General features: G+C 47.2%; 1 protein-coding gene and 1 long non-coding RNA gene across 4 annotated transcripts in view; one reads left to right on the top strand and one right to left on the bottom strand.

Annotated features, from left to right (window-relative positions):
• Positions 1-6377, top strand: part of LOC137374385 (BEN domain-containing protein 2-like) — a 140285-nt gene extending 133908 nt beyond the window's left edge. For all 3 annotated transcript variants that reach the window (XM_068040398.1, XM_068040400.1, XM_068040403.1), the window contains one exon: positions 2248-6377. In XM_068040398.1, coding sequence (XP_067896499.1) covers positions 2248-2432 — 185 coding nt within the window. In that variant the 3' untranslated portion in view covers positions 2433-6377. The remainder of the gene's footprint in view (positions 1-2247) is intronic.
• LOC137374387 (uncharacterized) overlaps positions 1-19183 on the bottom strand; it is a 78138-nt gene that overhangs the window by 13808 nt on the left and 45147 nt on the right. Inside the window, exon 3 of the long non-coding RNA XR_010975815.1 lies at positions 16475-16643. This is a non-coding gene — a long non-coding RNA (uncharacterized lncRNA). The remainder of the gene's footprint in view (positions 1-16474; positions 16644-19183) is intronic.

The raw sequence follows: 19183 nt of genomic DNA, 5'->3' as shown, positions 1-19183 counted from the left end.
CATAGCTCTTTAGCTGAGCAAAGGCATTAGAGTATCCCGCCTCTGAGTTTCAAGGCCAGTAAAAGAATGTGATGACATGTCGAATCTGTCAAAGGAAGGATTTCTAATTAAAGGGACCCCAGCATGAGTCAGAATGGCTGACCTGGACATGGCTTCCTGAGGTCGCAGTAACCACAGGGATGGAGAGGAGACCTGGGAAGGCTGTTCCCTAGTGTCTCACTCTTATCTGGAGGTCCTGCTGTGGGATCTGAGGGACTGCAGTGAGGTGATCGTCCCAAAAACAGGAGGAGGCGGTCAGCCTCTCAAACCAAGCAGGTGTGGGCTGAGATGGCCGAAGAAGTCAGCAGCAGGAGTGTGGTCCCTCTAACCTGGAGACAATGCACCAAGAGGATCCAGGACCTCAGGAGGGTGGGAAGGTGAGAGGCATAACACTTTCAAGTGCCAAACCCCCACACTCTGACTTCCCCAGTATTCTCCTGCACCGCACTCTTCAGGACAACATACCTTGCAGCTGCACTCATTCCTCTCTCTCCAGCAACTCTCACGTCCCCATCTAGACAGCCAACACTCACACTCACCCTCATTCTATTGTCCTCTCACACCATGCCTCACAGTCACCCTCCACAAATATTATCCTTCCCTTCTCTTCACACAAGACATTTCTAATACTCAGAACTCTATGCTTTTTCTCCTTGCAGGAGAAAACAGCGCACATCCTCAGGGAAGGGCAGAGGCCGGGGTGGTGTGGGTGGCTGGTGGGGAGATGGTGCTCAGACATGTCGAGAGAGCTGATCCTTTGCCTGTAGACCCTGTGACCCTGTGTTGGGGGTCTCGCCTCCTTGGAGCTGGATCCAGTACCAAGCAAGTGTGTCTATCCCCTCTGCCCTATGGAGGGGCATATATCTGAGGAGAAGGTCACTTGTGATGCAGCAGGTGCTGTTGGTATCGGTGTTGCTGCTTCCCTTGTTCTTTATCAGAGGTCGAAGGTAGAGCTACATAAGCTGCTTCCATGCCATACTGAAAGCTGGCAGCCGGGAAGCGCAGCCGGAGGTGAGTGAAGTGCTAGACAGGTGAAGTGCCTTCCAAGAAGTTGACAATCCCCTGTCAAGCCCTGAAAGCGCTCTCTGAGAAGAAGTGCTGAGAACAGCAGCCTCTCATCTGGCCATGGCTACAGGACTTCAGTTTCACTGATCAAAGGCTTCTCAGCCTGTCAGTTTCACTGAAGAAGCTCTTCCCACTGTGCACTCAACCCAGTGACCCTGGCAAGTTCCACACAGCTCAGGAAATCAGTCTGCTAGCTATTAAAGTCAGAATCCTTGGTTAAAACAGCAATTAATTACCTATTTACATATGGCAATTACTTATCAGTTAGCTCCAAAGGGGTTCTCTGCTCGCCTGCCAGCCTGCCCAGGTGAAACTGGAAGTGGACAAGATGATATCAGAATCCCAACCTGACATCACTTATAGGGGATTTAGCTCCCCGCACCGACCCAAACCCATCTCCCCTTTCCTGTTAAAATTCTCCCCTGGGTATTTTGTGGCAAGTGACTCATCTCCTGACTCCCCAAAGCCTTTCCACCATTTACAGGGCATAAGTCAGGAGTGAGATGGAATGCTCCCAGATTGCCTGGATGAGCGCAGCTCCAACAACACTCAAGAAACTTAACATCATCCGGCACAATGCAGCCCACGTCATTGGCATCTCATGCACCACCTTAAACATTCACTCCTGTAACATGGCTGCAATGTGCACCATCCACAAGATGCGCTGCAGCAACTCACCAAGGCTTTGACAGCACCTTCCAAACCCATTACCTCTAACACCTAGAAGAACAAGGGCAGCAGACATGTGGGAATATCAACACCTGCAAGTTCCCCTCCAAGTCACACACCAATCTGACTTGGAAATATATCACTGTTCCTTCATTGTCCCTGAGTCAAAATCCTGGAACTTGCCCTACCAAACTGTGGGTGTACCTACACCACACGGACTGCAGTGATTCAAGAGGCAGCTCACCACCACCTTCTTAAGGGCAATTAGGGATGGGCAATAAATGCTGGCCTAGCCAGCAACACCCACATTCCATGATTAATAAATAAATGAATAATAAAAACCCTTTCTCAAAGGAATTTATACATTAGGAAATAAACATCATGCATCTGAAAGACGCTGAACCTCTCAGAATTTTTAAACAAGTTGTTAATCATATTGCAATGTAATTCTGACTGATTTCCATTCTTCCACAGAATTTCTCGCAGATTGCTTCCCAAGCTTTGACCTGACTGAGGATGGTAAAGACTGGAAAGTGTGTGTTGATGCAATTAATGGCGTCATTCGTTGTCTCAGATATGAACTTAAGAAGACACCCCAAGGAAGGTCATTTCTTAAACATTATTCATTGCCATTCAAGACCCAAACTGGATTGGAATGACATGTAAGGCAAATGTGTGCTGGCTCTAATTATGTGGTCATGTGTGCGTATCAAGCATTCATTGTCTTTTTTGTGGTGGAAGGAAAATATGGAAGAGTTTAATGTGTAGGATATTAAAGTGGGCATCCCACTGTTATCCAAAAGATGGTTTCATTTACTGTTTACCAGTTCTGTTATACATAGGATGTAACAAACTTTTCACTCCAGTTTCAGTAAACAGCATTGATGGATGATGCAACAGTGAAATTTTCATACCATGTTCGCTTTAACTGTGAAAAACATCCAACTGTATAATCACAGGCCTTATTTGAAATTCAGACTGATACAGTAGAAGCATTGTGTCAAGCAATCTCTTGCCTCCTTGCACATGTATGTTGAGGCATCCGATACCCATATATGCTTCCATATCAATAACGTCATGGAAGACTGGTTATCTGCCCTATCACTGAGCGCATGGTATCATCATTGGGGATCACAGGTACATTGTGACAAGCACAGTAGCAGCACCACTCATGAATGTTTCCATGACTGCTATATTTCTTGGAGTTTGGACTCCAGAATATCCGTGGGACAATTTTAAACTCTGTTCAGTCTCATCGTGGCACCATTGGGTGTGATGACCTCATACGACCTCGGCTATGTACCTTCTGTGGGATGCTGAATTTGAACTTATTGTACTATCTTTAAACTTGGAAACTCTTTGCCTGCATTCCTGCTGTACACCTCTTTCATCCCCCCCTGTGTTCTCAAAAATTCTTCTCTGGCATCTGGAAGGATAGATTGATGAAATCTAGGTAGAATCCTTGGCACTGGTCTGCCAAACATGAGTTCCACCAGTGATGGGATGGTTGCACTTAGAGGTGTTGCCCTAAGGTGTAGCATTGCATTGTGTAGATCTTGTTTGGTCTGTCTGCACTTCAGAATTAAAGATTTCACCGTACGAACTGTTCTTTTGGCCATGCCGTTAGATCTGGGATAGTGCGGAGATGGAGTAGTGTGATCTATTCCCCACTTCTCACACAGGTCTCTGGCTTTTCTGCAAATTGAGGCCCATTATCTGAAATAACCTCCCTGGGTGCCCCAAATAAACTGAAAACTGCACTTAGTGTCTGTGCTACATTTGTGCTTGATGAATCGTCCAATTGACGGATGATAGGGTGCTTGGAAAAATAATCAGTGACGACTAAGAAATCATCCCCATGGGTGTGAAAGAGGTCGGAGGCAATCTTAGCCCAAGGATAAGTAGGAACCTCGTGCAGTAAAAGCAGTTCCTTGTGTTGATTTACCATATTTTCCTGACCTCGCACTTCTTAACGATGACTTCATTGTCATGGTTCATCCCTGGCCAATAGACTGTCTCTCTCGCTAGCCTCCTTATATGATCTATGCCATTCAATGGCCTTATGATCGCTGAATCCCCCATTATCAACATCCTAGGGGTTACCATTGACCAGAAACTGAACTGGAGTAGCCATATCAAGAGCAGGTCAGAGGCTAGGTATCCTGCGACGAGTAACTCACCACCTGACTCCCCAAAGCCTGTCCACCATCTACAAGGCACAAGTCAGGAGTGTGATGGAATACTCTCCACTTGCCTGGATGGGTGCAGCTCCAACAACACTCAAGAAGCTCACTTCATTGGGACCCCATCCACAAAAAAAAAATTCACTCCCTCCACCATTGACACACAGTGGCAGCAGTGTGTACCATCTAGAAGATGCACTGCAGCAATGCACCAAGGCTCCTTAGCACCTTCCAAACCTGTGACCTCTACCAACTAGACAAGGGCAGCAGATGCATGGGAACACCACCACCTGCAAGTTCTCCTCCAAATCGCACACCATCCTGACTTGGAACTATATCGCAGTTCCTTCACTGTCACTGGGTCAAAATCCTGGAACTCCATTCCTAAAGGCACTGTGGGTGTACCTACCCCACATGGACTGCACGGTTCAAGAAGGCAGCTCACCACCACCTTCTCAAGGGCAATTAGGGATGGGCAATAAATGCTGGCCTAACCAGCGATGCCCACATCCCACGAATGACTAAAAAAAAAAGTGCAATGAATCGAAGGGCATGTTTGGATAGATTTGGATAAGACACTGCGAGAACACATTCACTATAAAATGTCAGAAGGTCATGTTCTGTGAAAGCTTTCTCCATGTCACTGTCATTTTAGAGCTCAGTTAGTTTCAGTTGGAACATGCCAGGAGCATCAGTGGCATCAGTTCAAAATGGATCTGCAAACAACTTCAGTTCATCACCGTGTTCCCTGAAATCCGCAAATCTTTGTTTAAATTCATCTCTCAAGCTGTTGATCAGTGCAGGATACATTTCATGGTTAACTGCCTTGTTGATAGTGTTGCGAAATGTACATTTTTCTTCATAATCAACTGTTTCTGAATCAATTCTAACATCTGAATGAACGCTTGGACATGCTTATACAGTTTGTGGACAAATTGATCCTTTCCTTGCTTTTTCACATTCAAGTCTGCAAGATACTTGGTGATGTCAACTCAGAACGCAAAGTCATTCAACAACTCATCATCATCCAGGAAGCTTCCATCTTTTGCTTTGCTTGTCATGAAGGTTTTTATTTCTTCATGCAGTGACTAGAATCTGGCTAGTGTGGTCATCCTGCTGAGCTAGCGAACGTGGCTGAAGTAAATGACATCGTCGTGGTCTGATCCTATCTCTGTAAGAAAGGTTTGAAACGGTCTGTGATTGAGCCGCTTGGACCTTATGAAATTGACTGTTGAAATAACCTGTTTCATCTCCAGGGTCTTTACAGACAGCTGATCTTGGTGAATGATGCCGTGATGTGTGATGACTCCATGAGGCATTGATTTGGGCATTAGACTGACAAATCCATTGTGCTTGCTTATCATCGCAGGGGCTCCATGTGTTGTTAGACCATAACGTTTGTCCTCTGGAAGACTGAATTTCACCAAGACATGTTTTACTCCATCAAAAATGTTTTGCCCCGTAGTTGTGTCCTTCATTGGGTATAGATCGAGTAGTTCCTCAACGACTTTGAAGGTTTCAGTGACTCCTCATACAAACACTGCCAGTTGAGCTGTGTCACTCACATCTGTGCTTTCATCCAGCCCCAAACTGTAAAACTGACAGGCACTGAGTCTTTTGATCAGAGAATTCTGAATGTTGAATGCTAGGTCGTCTACTCTTCCAGCAATGGTCTGATGTGAAAGGCTGGTTTTCTCTACCACTGACTTTAGGTTAGGACATATACAGATGTAAATATAAATGTAAATATAGATGTAAATGTAAAGCTTGCCCAAGCAAGCTTTCACAAATTTCCCCTCAGACAAAGGTTTCCCTCTCTTGGCTATTGCTTCAGCTGTCAAAAAACTGACCTTGGTTGCTGCCTCTGAACTCTGGTTTGCAGCTTTGAAGAAAGATTCTTGCCCGATCATGTTTTGTTCAGCGAGTTCACTCAATCAATTCTCACCTGACCCGTGAGGCTTTCAAATTTGCTAGCGTGTTTTGTAGAATAATGTCGCTTGATATTGTATTCCTTGAAAATAGCTATCTTCTCTTGACCTATCAGACACAATGTGCCCCCATTGTGCTCGATAACAAGAAAATCATTGGTCCAAGTACATTTGAATGCTCCGACATTCAGCATCAGTTTTCCTTTCCTTGCTGTATCCATGAGTTGCCATCTTTGAGAGGGAAGTGACTCCTAGTTATGAACAAATTAACTTCCAACAAGTCGATACTTTCCCTGATGCACACTTCCCAGCACACAACTAAATTTGTGTTTTCCAGCATTTGCAGTATTTTTCTTTTATAAAACCTTAGCCGATCTGGGGAGAAGAAATAGTGCACACTGGGTTTAAAATAATGACTAACTTTTATCCAACAATTCCGCCCTTCACACACCATGCTCCAGGAGCGGAAATACACTGCCACATGGTGCTGGTCCAGCATTCCGAATCATGCATCACCTCCCTCCGCCAGTACTGCCCCCGTCACCACGTGCTCACCTCCCTCCACCAGTACTGCCCCCGTCACCACGTACTCACCTCCCTCCGCCAGTACTGCCCCCGTCACCACGTGCTCACCTCCCTCCACCAGTACTGCCCCCGTCACCACGTACTCACCTCCCTCCGCCAGTACTGCCCCCGTCACCACGTACTCACCTCCCTCCGCCAGTACTGCCCCCGTCACCACGTGCTCACCTCCCTCCGCCAGTACTGCCCCCGTCACCACGTACTCACCTCCCTCCGCCAGTACTGCCCCCGTCACCACGTGCTCACCTCCCTCCGCCAGTACTGCCCCCGTCACCACGTACTCACCTCCCTCCGCCAGTACTGCCCCCGTCACCACGTGCTCACCTCCCTCCGCCAGTACTGCCCCCGTCACCACGTACTCACCTCCCTCGCCAGTACTGCCCCCGTCACCACGTACTCACCTCCCTCCACCAGTACTGCCCCCGTCACCACGTACTCACCTCCCTCCACCAGTACTGCCCCCGTCACCACGTGCTCACCTCCCTCCGCCAGTACTGACTCCGTCACCACGTGATCACCTCCCTCTGCCAGTACTGCCTCCGTCACCACGTGCTCACCTCCCTCCGCCAGTACTGCCTCCGTCACCACGTACTCACCTCCCTCGCCAGTACTGCCCCCGTCACCACGTGCTCACCTCCCTCCGCCAGTACTGCCTCCGTCACCACGTGCTCACCTCACTCGCCAGTACTGCCTCCGTCACCACGTGCTCACCTCCCTCCGCCAGTACTGCCTCCGTCACCACGTGCTCACCTCACTCGCCAGTACTGCCTCCGTCACCACGTACTCACCTCCCTCGCCAGTACTGCCTCCGTCACCACGTACTCACCTCACTCGCCAGTACTGCCTCCGTCACCACGTGCTCACCTCCCTCCACCAGTACTGCCTCCGTCACCACGTGCTCACCTCACTCGCCAGTACTGCCTCCGTCACCACGTGCTCACCTCACTCGCCAGTACTGCCTCCGTCACCACGTACTCACCTCACTCGCCAGTACTGCCTCCGTCACCACGTGCTCACCTCCCTCCACCAGTACTGCCCCCGTCACCACGTACTCACCTCACTCGCCAGTACTGCCTCCGTCACCACGTGCTCACCTCCCTCCACCAGTACTGCCCCCGTCACCACGTGCTCACCTCCCTCCGCCAGTACTGCCTCCGTCACCACGTGCTCACCTCCCTCCACCAGTACTGCCCCCGTCACCACGTGCTCGCCTCCCTCTGCCAGTACTGCCTCCGTCACCACGTGCTCACCTCCCTCCACCAGTACTGCCCCCGTCACCATGTGCTCACCTCCCTCCACCAGTACTGCCTCCGTCACCACGTGCTCACCTCCCTCCACCAGTACTGCCCCCGTCACCATGTGCTCACCTCCCTCCACCAGTACTGCCTCCGTCACCACGTACTCACCTCCCTCCGCCAGTACTGCCTCCGTCACCACGTACTCACCTCACTCGCCAGTACTGCCCCCGTCACCATGTGCTCACCTCCCTCCACCAGTACTGCCCCCGTCACCACGTACTCACCTCACTCGCCAGTACTGCCTCCGTCACCACGTGCTCACCTCCCTCCACCAGTACTGCCTCCGTCACCACGTACTCACCTCCCTCCGCCAGTACTGCCTCCGTCACCACGTGCTCACCTCACTCGCCAGTACTGCCCCCGTCACCACGTGCTCACCTCCCTCCGCCAGTACTGCCCCCGTCACCACGTACTCACCTCACTCGCCAGTACTGCCTCCGTCACCACGTACTCACCTCCCTCTGCCAGTACTGCCCCCGTCACCACATACTCACCTCACTCGCCAGTACTGCCTCCGTCACCACGTGCTCACCTCACTCGCCAGTACTGCCTCCGTCACCACGTACTCACCTCACTCGCCAGTACTGCCTCCGTCACCACGTGCTCACCTCCCTCCACCAGTACTGCCCCCGTCACCACGTGCTCACCTCCCTCCACCAGTACTGCCCCCGTCACCACGTACTCACCTCCCTCCACCAGTACTGCCTCCGTCACCACGTGCTCACCTCCCTCCGCCAGTACTGCCCCCGTCACCACGTACTCACCTCCCTCCGCCAGTACTGTCCACGTCACCACGTGCTCACCTCCCTCCACCAGTACTGCCTCCGTCACCACGTACTCACCTCACTCGCCAGTACTGCCTCCGTCACCACGTGCTCACCTCCCTCCGCCAGTACTGCCTCCGTCACCACGTGCTCACCTCCCTCCGCCAGTACTGCCTCCGTCACCACGTGCTCACCTCCCTCCGCCAGTACTGTCCACGTCACCACGTGCTCACCTCCCTCCACCAGTACTGCCTCCGTCACCACGTACTCACCTCACTCGCCAGTACTGCCTCCGTCACCACGTGCTCACCTCACTCGCCAGTACTGCCTCCGTCACCACGTGCTCACCTCCCTCGCCAGTACTGCCTCCGTCACCACGTACTCACCTCACTCGCCAGTACTGCCTCCGTCACCACGTGCTCACCTCACTCGCCAGTACTGCCTCCGTCACCACGTGCTCACCTCCCTCACCAGTACTGCCTCCGTCACCACGTACTCACCTCCCTCGCCAGTACTGCCTCCGTCACCACGTACTCACCTCACTCGCCAGTACTGCCTCCGTCACCACGTGCTCACCTCACTCGCCAGTACTGCCTCCGTCACCACGTGCTCACCTCCCTCGCCAGTACTGCCTCCGTCACCACGTACTCACCTCACTCGCCAGTACTGCCTCCGTCACCACGTGCTCACCTCCCTCCGCCAGTACTGCCTCCGTCACCACGTGCTCACCTCCCTCCGCCAGTACTGTCCCCGTCACCACGTGCTCACCTCCCTCCGCCAGTACTGTCCACGTCACCACGTGCTCACCTCCCTCCGCCAGTACTGCCTCCGTCACCACGTGCTCACCTCCCTCCGCCAGTACTGTCCCCGTCACCACGTACTCACCTCCCTCTGCCAGTACTGCCTCCGTCACCACGTGCTCGCCTCCCTCTGCCAGTACTGCCCCCTTCAATACATGCTCACCTCCCTCGCCAGTACTGCCCTCGTCTCAGCAACCTCAGCTGCCGCCCGCACATACTCTCAGCGTGCTTATCTGCCCCACCCCGTCACACAGTATCACTGTGCTCACCTCCCCTCCCCCCCCCCCGTCACACAGTCTCCGTGTGCTCACCTTCCCTCCCCCCCCCACACAGTCTCAGTGTGCTCACCTTCCCTCCCCCCCCCCACACAGTCTCAGTGTGCTCACCTTCCCTCCCCCCCACACAGTCTCGGTGTGCTCACCTTCCCTCCCCATACAGCCTCAGTGTGCTAACTCCACCCCCCCCCAAACAGTCTTAGCGTGTTCACCTCCCTCCGCTGATTCAACGTGCTCACCTCCCCTCCCCCAACACCTTTTATTGGCCTGTGCCCCCTTATTGATGGCACCAGGATTGGCAGGCCATAACGAAATGCACCATGATTGGCAGGTTGGAACGACACACACCATGATTAGCGGGCCAGAACAAAGCACACCATGATTGGTGGACTGGAACAAAGCGCACACCATGGTTGGCAGGCCAGAACTAAGCACCCACCATAATTGGCGGGATGGAACAAAGTGCACCGTGATTGGGGGGCCGGATCAAAATCTTTGGCAGGCTGGAGTTTGGCCTGCGTGCCATATGTTGGACAACCCTATTCTAGCATGACAGATCTTAAACATGGAATTGCCGACCCATTATATGCTGACAGCTTCATGGTAGTGGGCGTCACCATAGTCTTTCAATTCTGTGGGGACATTGCTTGCACAGCTTTCAGAAGCAGTATGTTGGCACTTACCCAATGTCTGTTTTTTGCCAATATTAATTGTTTACTGACCTTCTGAGGACAGATGATCTGAATCGTGGCAAATACTTCTGATGGTGCAATATCATCTTTGTGTCCTGCGGCAAGGACAGTGTGGAATGTATGCTCACTGCACCTTGATGATCATAGTTGTTGTCTGTTTTGTCTGCCACCTCGTGTATGCTTTGCCTATGGGATCTGGTACGGTCTTTATTGCTGCTTGAAGGTATTGCCTGTTTATGGTCTGCTTGAGCCTTTGCACAACTTCTCCTAGCTCTTTCGGCGTTCGCTCTTCTGCATTGCTGCTGTCAGTGACCCTTTGTGCCACATGCCCTGCAGAAATCATGAAACATTGGCAACTCTTCGATGCATGTAGAAGTCCACACCTTCCACATGACTTCCTGGGTTTGGCTAATCTGGTCAACGTGTCGACAATCGTGGTAGCAAACAAGACCTACAAGCTTTGTCAGCCTGCAATGATCGCCTCATACTTTTGTCCATCTGTGAGTAGCTCGTCAATCCTGCAGTCTTTGGGTTTGTCCAGCGGATCTTTTTGAAATGCGTCTATTGGAGTAGATGCAATCATTAATTTGGCGATTCTCTGGCAGCTCTGCTTCTGAAAAATCACAGTAAGCACCCTTTTCTCCACATCGACTGATAAAATGGTCAATGGATTCTTTAGGCTGTTGACAGTATGACATAAACTCCAGGCAATGGATACCGAAATTCACTTTGACCCTTAACTGTTCTTCCAGAGTTGTCCAAATCTTGAGATCTGTTTGGTCTTCTTCCATAAGCCCGGATGTGTTGAGCCTATGTAAACCTTCCAATGGCTAAACAAAACTTTATGGCCTGCTTGTGTGGTTCAGACACACCCAAGTCGACAAACCATAGCTCTGTGCATTGCTTAAATAGTTTAAACTTAGAGAGTAGGTGAACCGCCTTCCAATTTAAGCTTTGGAGTTTTGTGGACATTTTTGCAATATTCCCTGGACCTTTCTTCCTCTCTGCTGTTTAAAGGAATACACCTGCTGTTTTACTGATCAGGATTCAAGTACTTTAAATGCTTTAAATGCACTGCAGTATTTCAGTTGCTTGTAGTTCCTCTATTCACCACAGCTCGTTCCACTGCTGCTGCAGCACTTGGATGAGTGATGCTGTTGCTGCTTATGTGTGCATTTCTGAGGCTCTGCCCATGAAGCTGGGTCATGGCGGGAACGCACCATGATGCTCCACAAAGCGAATAATGGCACCTAAGATTTTTCTAGCCTCCTTCAACTCTCGATTTCGTCTGTTGTTTTTGCGACCTTACTTGGCCGGATTTCCGCGACAGTTCTCTGTGCTCAGTTTTCAGTTCTCCCTTGCCCCGCGATTGATCCGGCAGCCTGTGTCCCAGCTACTTGCCTTCACCAACTGAGTACTGCCTGGTGCTGCACCCCTCAATGCGCTGCTCCTGCCTGGCAAACTCACAGACTGTTTGTGTGCTCTGATCTCCAGCTAGAGACCGCATACTCTGCGTTGACTGAGCAGTTTAAAACTTTGGATGTTTTCCTGATTACCATCCTCTTCCATCAGCACTGGCACCATGTTGTATAAGGTGTGCTTGAAAATGAAAAATCCTCCACTGCTGGCACCATATGGTGTTTTCTTCTCCTTATGCTTACTAACAAAAAAAAAATCAAGGTACCAACCATGCATAAGGGATTGGTTAACACACAAATAATTTATTAAGGAGTTGAACAGTTGGTAGCGTTCCAAAGTAGGAGACCTTGTACACATGTCTGATCTGGTTGCTCCCTCACAGCAGACTGGGATAGAGTCTGAGTCATATGATACATAGCATCATTTCTCCTCTGGTAATGTATGCAGAAAACATGACCACGCCCACTTAAAGGTGCACCGCAACTGTCATATTGCTTCATCGCTTTTTGTGGGCTCTTGTTGTGCATAAATTGGCTACTGCATTTTCTACATTACGACCGTGACTACACTTCAGAAGGTTGTAAAGTGCTCTGTCACATCTTGAAGTTGTGAAAAGCGCTGTACAGAATCATAGAACGATACAGATGGAGGCCGTTTGGCACATTGTGCCTGCACTGACTCTGTGAAAGAGCTTTCCAATTCATCCCACTCTTCTGCTCTTTCCCCGTAGCCCTGCAGATTTGTCTTTCTCAATGACATATCAAATATCCTTTTGAAAATTACTACTGAATCTGCTTCCATCACCCATTCAGGCAGTGCATTCTAGATCACAAGAAGTATAAATGCAAGTCTTTCTTTTCTCCTTTCTTGCCAGGGTAACTAGCCTTCTGTTTTGCCTGTAGTTCACTAGTTGGCCTTGTAGCCATTTATTGTCTTTCTCAAAGATGGAAAAACCTGAAGATTTGCTCCACAAAATCTACCATTTTTTACTCTTTTTTTTCTCCTTTTTCAATGAAAATTAATTTTGCATATGATTTCTTATGTAAATATAATGTCTTTATAAGATATATTCCTATACTTTACAACTATTGATGGCATAACTCCAGTATGTTTGTACTTTGTGGTACCTTCCATATTTTTAATTATCTACTTAACGGCTTACCTGTGTACTTCACTCACTCAGATGTGACCCAACTCGAAGTTAGTGTTTTTTTTAGAAATGAATGAGGTTGAAACAAAACCTTGTACGTATAGTACAGAAACCACAGATGGTCAAAGACTGAATTACTAAGGTATAAAGTCACTTGTTGTTTATGGGCCTGTACGTGCACTAAGGTTGCAGCCAAAAAATAAACCTTGCAGTTGGGCTTTTTAATAATTAAATCTTATTTGCCATGTCAAAATACAACAATATCAAGAGTTTCAGTTTACTGGGAGCTGACTGATTAACCTTCACTTGAAGTGTCAGCCAAACATTGAATTACAAGCAAAGAAGGCAAGAGCTGGATAAACATTTACAGAATAAGGTAACTTTTAACTCAAGGCAACTGAAGAGAAGGGCCTAGTTGATGAAATATGCATCGCAGCAAGTTTAACAAGTGAGTTGTCTTAGAAACATGATACAGTAACAAAAGAAAAGCTGATGGAAGAATGGTTGAAAAATAACTTCAGGGAAAGAAAGAAACAAACTGCCGCGAAATGTAAATCCAAAGCCTGAAGTTGACCAGAGAGATATTGATTCTGTGAGCAGTCTTTTCCTAGGCTTTCAGTGAATAGCACTGGTGATTTCATTATAATGGGAATTTTAAATTCTATTCACTGGCACCGTAAATGGTTTGATTTGATCTATGTGTTAGAGCTAGTATACAAGCTAATTCTTCATTGATTTGAAGGTAATTGAGGTGTTAACTTTAGGCCATACTCCTAAATTTGCTTTTGGGAGTAAATATTTCTGTCTCAAATAACAGATAAACCCATTGTTAAACTTTTCATTAAAAAAGCCAGTTCCCAGGTTGCAGTTTAGAATGTGTTAGCCAAGGTTTTTGTTCGAGTTGGATTAGAAGTGGGAAGCAGGGAGGAAAAGGCAGAAGGACTTGAAGGGGGAATTAACATGAAATGCACAAATTTATTCAGAATGTACTCAATGCCTACAATGTGTTAATTTCTCCCATTTAAAGCTGGCACACTAAAACAATACAAGAAGCTTGCAGAGATCTAGTGGTAAGCAGAGCTGAAGGTATTGTCCAAACAATCAGCCTTCCAGAGAACTTTGCAGCATAGGTATTGCATCAAGTCTGTCAAAGCTAGGGACTTGGGAGGAAGAGCGCAGCAACAGATGAAAAGCACAACCAAGATGTTTGAGTTCATAGAAGGCAAACATATAGAACTCACTATTACTAGATACAACATGAGCACCACTAATGTGTCACTGTGTGGGAGGAGGGTGGGTGGGTGGGGGGGGTGGTGCTGTGCGGGGAGTGGGTTCCTGAATGTTAGGAGCAGTGGGATTAGATCAACCGAGCTGACTAATCCAAATTATTTAGGTTCAGATGCCAGGGATAAAACAACTTGTTTTTTTAAAATATCAATATAAAGTATGAGCAAGGCATACATCTATACTAGTAAGAAATCCACCAGGATCTGCGAACCATAAGAACATAAGAAATAGGAGCAGGAGTAGACCATAAAGCCCCTTGAGCTTGTTACGGCTTTTAATAAGACCTACTTCAACTCCACTTTCCTGGCCTATCCCTATATTCCCTGATCCCCATAGTGTCAAAAAATTTATAGATCTCTCACTTGAATATACTCAAAACTGAGCATCCACGGCCCTATGGGATAGAGAATTCTAAAGATTCACAACCCTCTGAGTGAAGAAATTTCTCCTCATCTCAGTCCTGAGACTATAACCGCTAGCTCTAGGCTCGCCAGCCAATGGAAACAGCTTCTCAGCATCTACCCTGTCAAGCCCGATAAGAATGTTATATGTTTTAATGAGATTCCCTTTCATTCTTCTAAATTCCAGAGAATATAGGCCCATTCTACTCAATCTGTCCTCATAGAACAACACTCTCATCCTAGTGAATCTGAGCACCCCCTCGAAGGCAAGTATATCCTTCCTTAGGTAGAGACCAAAACTGTGCACAGTATTCCAGGTGTGTTCTCAGCAAAGCCTTAGATAATTGCAGCAACATTTCCTTATTCTTATACTTTAATCCCCTTTTAATAAGTGAATTCTCAGTACAGAATACCACTGAATTGCTGAAAGTAAGCCTATTTATACACCAAGGTGGACAATGTCAGATTACTTGTTTTATACCTATCAGTGCTCAGATTGTTGTCATGTGACCTCTGTCATATACTACTACACCAGTAGATGGAAATGTTGCACCACATAGAATCATAGAATGGTTACAGCACAGAAAGAGGCCATTCGGCCTGTCGTGTCTGTGCTGGCTCTCTTCAAGATTAACTAACCTGGTCACACTCACCGCCTTTCCCCATAGCCCTGCTAATTTTTTATCTTCAGGTAATTATCCAGTTCTCTTTTGAAGGCCTAGATTGAATCTGCCTCCACCACACTCTCGGGCAGTGCATTCCAGATCTTAACCACTCGCTGCATAAAAAAAGATTTTCCTCATGTTGCTGTTACTTCTTTTGCCAGTCACCTTAAATCAGTGTCCTCTGGTTCTGGATCCTTTGGCCAATGGGAACAGTTTCTCACTATCTACTCTCTGCAGACCCCTCATGATTTTGAACACCTCTATCAAATCTCCTTTTAATCTCTCTCCTCCAAGGACAACAGTCCCAGCTTCTCCAACCTATCCATGTAACTGAAGTTCCTCATCCCTGGAACCATTCTCGTGAATCTTTTCTGCACTCTCTCTAATGCCTTGAAATCCTTTCGAAAGTGTGGTGCTCAGAACTGGACACAATACTCTAGTTGAGAACAAACCAGTGTTTTCTACAGGATATTTTTTATAACTTCCTTGCTTTTATACTCTATGCCTCTATTTATAAAGCCCCGGATCCCATATGCTTTACTAACTGCTTTCTCAACCTGCCTTGCCATCTTCAATGATTTGTGCACATCCACCACCCAGGCCCCTCTGCTCCTGCCCACCCTTTAGAATTGTACCCTTTAATTTATATTGCCTCTCCTCATTCTCCCTACCGAAATGAATCCCTTCATACTTTTCTGCATCAAATTTCATCTGCCGCTTGTCCACCCTTTCCACCAGCCTGAAGTTTATCACTATCCTCCTCACAGTTCACAATACTTCCAAGTTTAGTTTCATCCACAAATTTTGAAATTGTGCCCTGTACACCCAAGTCCAGGTCATTAATGTATATTGTTACAGACAGGTGGAAAAGGGTGTGGGTGGTTCCCACTGCTCACCTCCCATGCGTTAGCCCCCGAATGTCTTTCGGGTCAAATGAACAGACAAATGACAGGTTTTCTAGCAGGTTAAAAGAAGATAACTATTTTTACACAGTTCCCGAAATGGTCGCAGCTTCGCCCACACACACATGCGCACACACACACACGCTTACACAAGAATAGAAGGATAGAGAGAAAAGAGTAGGTAGTTTAAAGTCCAAAGTGAGGTAAGTGTTCATGGTTTACAGTAAACCTGTTGAATCATCTTAGGAGGAAAACATTTTTTTAAAGGTGCTGGCCTAGGTGAATGTATGTTGAGGTGGTGTAGAGTTCTAGTGGTTACAACTCAGCACAAAGTTGGTGGTGTGGATTTTGTTACCTTCACAGATGGAGCGTCTTAAAGTCACTTTGTGATGGCTCTGCTGTGGTCGCTTTTCAGTTATTGTTCAGCAGAGTAGTTCTTGCTTTGCTGGATCTCTTGTACAGCCTCTGTCTGGACTGCTTTCTGACATGTTGGCTTGATCTCCCCTCTCTCTCCATAGGGCTACCTTTTTAAGGTAAAAATACATCGCATTAGAGTTTATGTTAGCTGACACATGGCCCTCTTCCCTGGTGTGACCACACAATAGACCAGGATATGATAACCATGGCTATCAATTGATGTCTGGGGGCTGTTCTGGTAACATGGTGCTACTTCAAACCTATTCATCTTGGTTTGGGCTGTGAGGCAGTCTCCAAAATCCTTTGTTAGTTCATTCATGTCGATAAGAGTCATTAATACGAAATAGTGCTTCTTTCAAGTTCAAAGGGGTTCTCCCCAGAGCTATTTCAGACAAGGCTAACGACTTCCATTTTTTCAGACAGGGTTGTTAATTTCCAGTAATAAAAACAAGAAATGCTGGAACCACTCAGCAGGTCTGGCAGCATCTGTGGAAAGAGAAGCAGAGTTAACGTTTTGGGTCAGTGACCCTTCTTCGGAACGAGCAAATATTAGAAATGTCAAAGGTTATAAGCAAGCGAGGCGGGGGTGGGGCAAGAGATAACAAAGGAGAAGGTGTAGATTGGATAAGGCCACATAGCTGACCAAAAGGTCATGGAAAGGAGAAGGTGTAGATTGGATAAGGCCACACAGCTGACCAAAAGGTCATGGAAAGGAGAAGGTGTAGATTGGATAAGGCCACACAGCTGACCAAAAGGTCATGGACCTGCCAGACCTGCTGAGTGGTTCCAGCATTTCTTGTTTTAATTCAGATTTCCAGCATCCGCAGTATTTTGCTTTTATTTGTTAATTTCCAGTACAGGAGGGGTCACGTGACCACTACTCCATTTTGATTGTGGCACAAGTATCCATGTTTTTTTGATTTTGCTTAACAGTTGACTGTTTTAGTTCATAATTCTTCCATTTCATTGTTTATTTCATCACGACTCTTTCTGTGCATGAAAATATCAAGAAAAGTAGGGGTCGCAACACAGACCTTTGGGGAACCCCACTATGTACCTTCCTACAGTTTGAAAAACAACTGTTCACAACTACTCTCTGTTTCCTGTCACTCAGCCAATTTTGTATCCATTCTGCTACTGTCCCGTTTATTCCATGGACTCTAACTTTGCTGACAAGGCTATTATGTGACACTTTATCAAATGACTTTTGGAAGTCCTCGTACACCACATCAATCGCATTGCGCTCATTAACCATCCCTGTTACCCTCATCAGAAAGCTCAAGCAAGTTAGTTAAACACAATTTGCCCTTAACAAATCTGTGCTGGCTTTCCTTAATTAATCCACATTTGTCCAAGTGACTATAAATTTTGTCCCAAATTATCGTTTCTAAAAGCTTTCCCACCACCAAGGTTAAACTGACTGGCTTATAGTTGCTGGGTTTGTCCTTGCACCCTGTTTTGAAAAGGGTGTAACATATGCATTCTCCAGTCCTTGGACACCACCCCTGTATTTAAGGAGGATTGGAAGATTATGGCCAGTGCCTCCACAATTTTCACCCTTACTTCCCTAAGTGTCCTTGGATGCATCTCATCCGGTGCTGGTGACTTATCAACTTTAAGTACAGCCAGTCTATCAGTACCTCCTCGTTATCAATTTTTAGCCCAGCCAGTGTCTCAACTACCTCCTCTTTCACCATGACCTGGTCAGCATCTTCTTCCTTGGTAAAGACAAATGCAAAGTACTCATTGATTACCTCAGCCATGCCCTCTGCCTCCATATGTAAATCTCTTTTTTGGTCCCTAATCAACCTCACAACTCCTTTTAGCAGCTTTTTACTATTAGATGCCCTTTTATGTTAGCCACGCGTCTCTTCTCATACTCTCTCTTTGCTTCATTTATTTGTTTTTTTCACTTCCCCTCTGAACCTTCTATATTCAGCCTGGTTCTCAATTATACTATCCACCTGACATCTGTCATATGCACCCTTTTTCTGCTTCATCTTACTCTCTATCTCTTTTGCCATGCAGGGAGCTCTGGATCTATTTTCCCTACCTTTCCCCTTCGTGGGAATGTACCTTGATTGTACCTGAACTATCTCTTCTTTAAAAGCAGCCCATTGTTCTGTTATAATTTTCCCTGCCAATCTTTGATTCCAATTTATTTGGGCCAGATCCGTTCACACTCTATCGAAATTGGCCGTCCCCGCATTAATTATCTTTACTGTGGATTGCTCCTTGTGCTTTTACATAGCTAACCTAAACCTTATGATGCTATGGTCACTGTCCCCGAAAATGTTCCCCTACTGTCACTTGACCCACCTCATTCCCCAGAACCAGATCCAGAAATGCTTCCTTCCTCATTGAACTGGAAACATACTGATACGACCAGGTGAGGAAGGGGTCTCAGGCTCCCCCTTTCGCCCCTTCTCTGGTTTGACCTTTTTATACAGTGATTGAACTTATCACCTTTAATATAATTGCCAAAGAACCAATCAGACAGGTTTTCTTCAGCTTAAACAAGAAAGATATAAGTTTATTATCCTTAACACTCTAAACCGGTTAAAATTACTAAAATACACTACGCATCCACGCACACATTCACACAAGAGTCTCACACACATACTCAAATAGATTCTTCTTTTCTTTC

Source organism: Heterodontus francisci, chromosome 10, assembly GCF_036365525.1.
Source record: "Heterodontus francisci isolate sHetFra1 chromosome 10, sHetFra1.hap1, whole genome shotgun sequence".
Lineage (NCBI taxonomy): Eukaryota > Metazoa > Chordata > Chondrichthyes > Heterodontiformes > Heterodontidae > Heterodontus > Heterodontus francisci.
The sequence above is the reverse complement of the archived record's forward strand: the minus strand, read 5'-3'. Positions and strand labels throughout refer to the sequence as shown.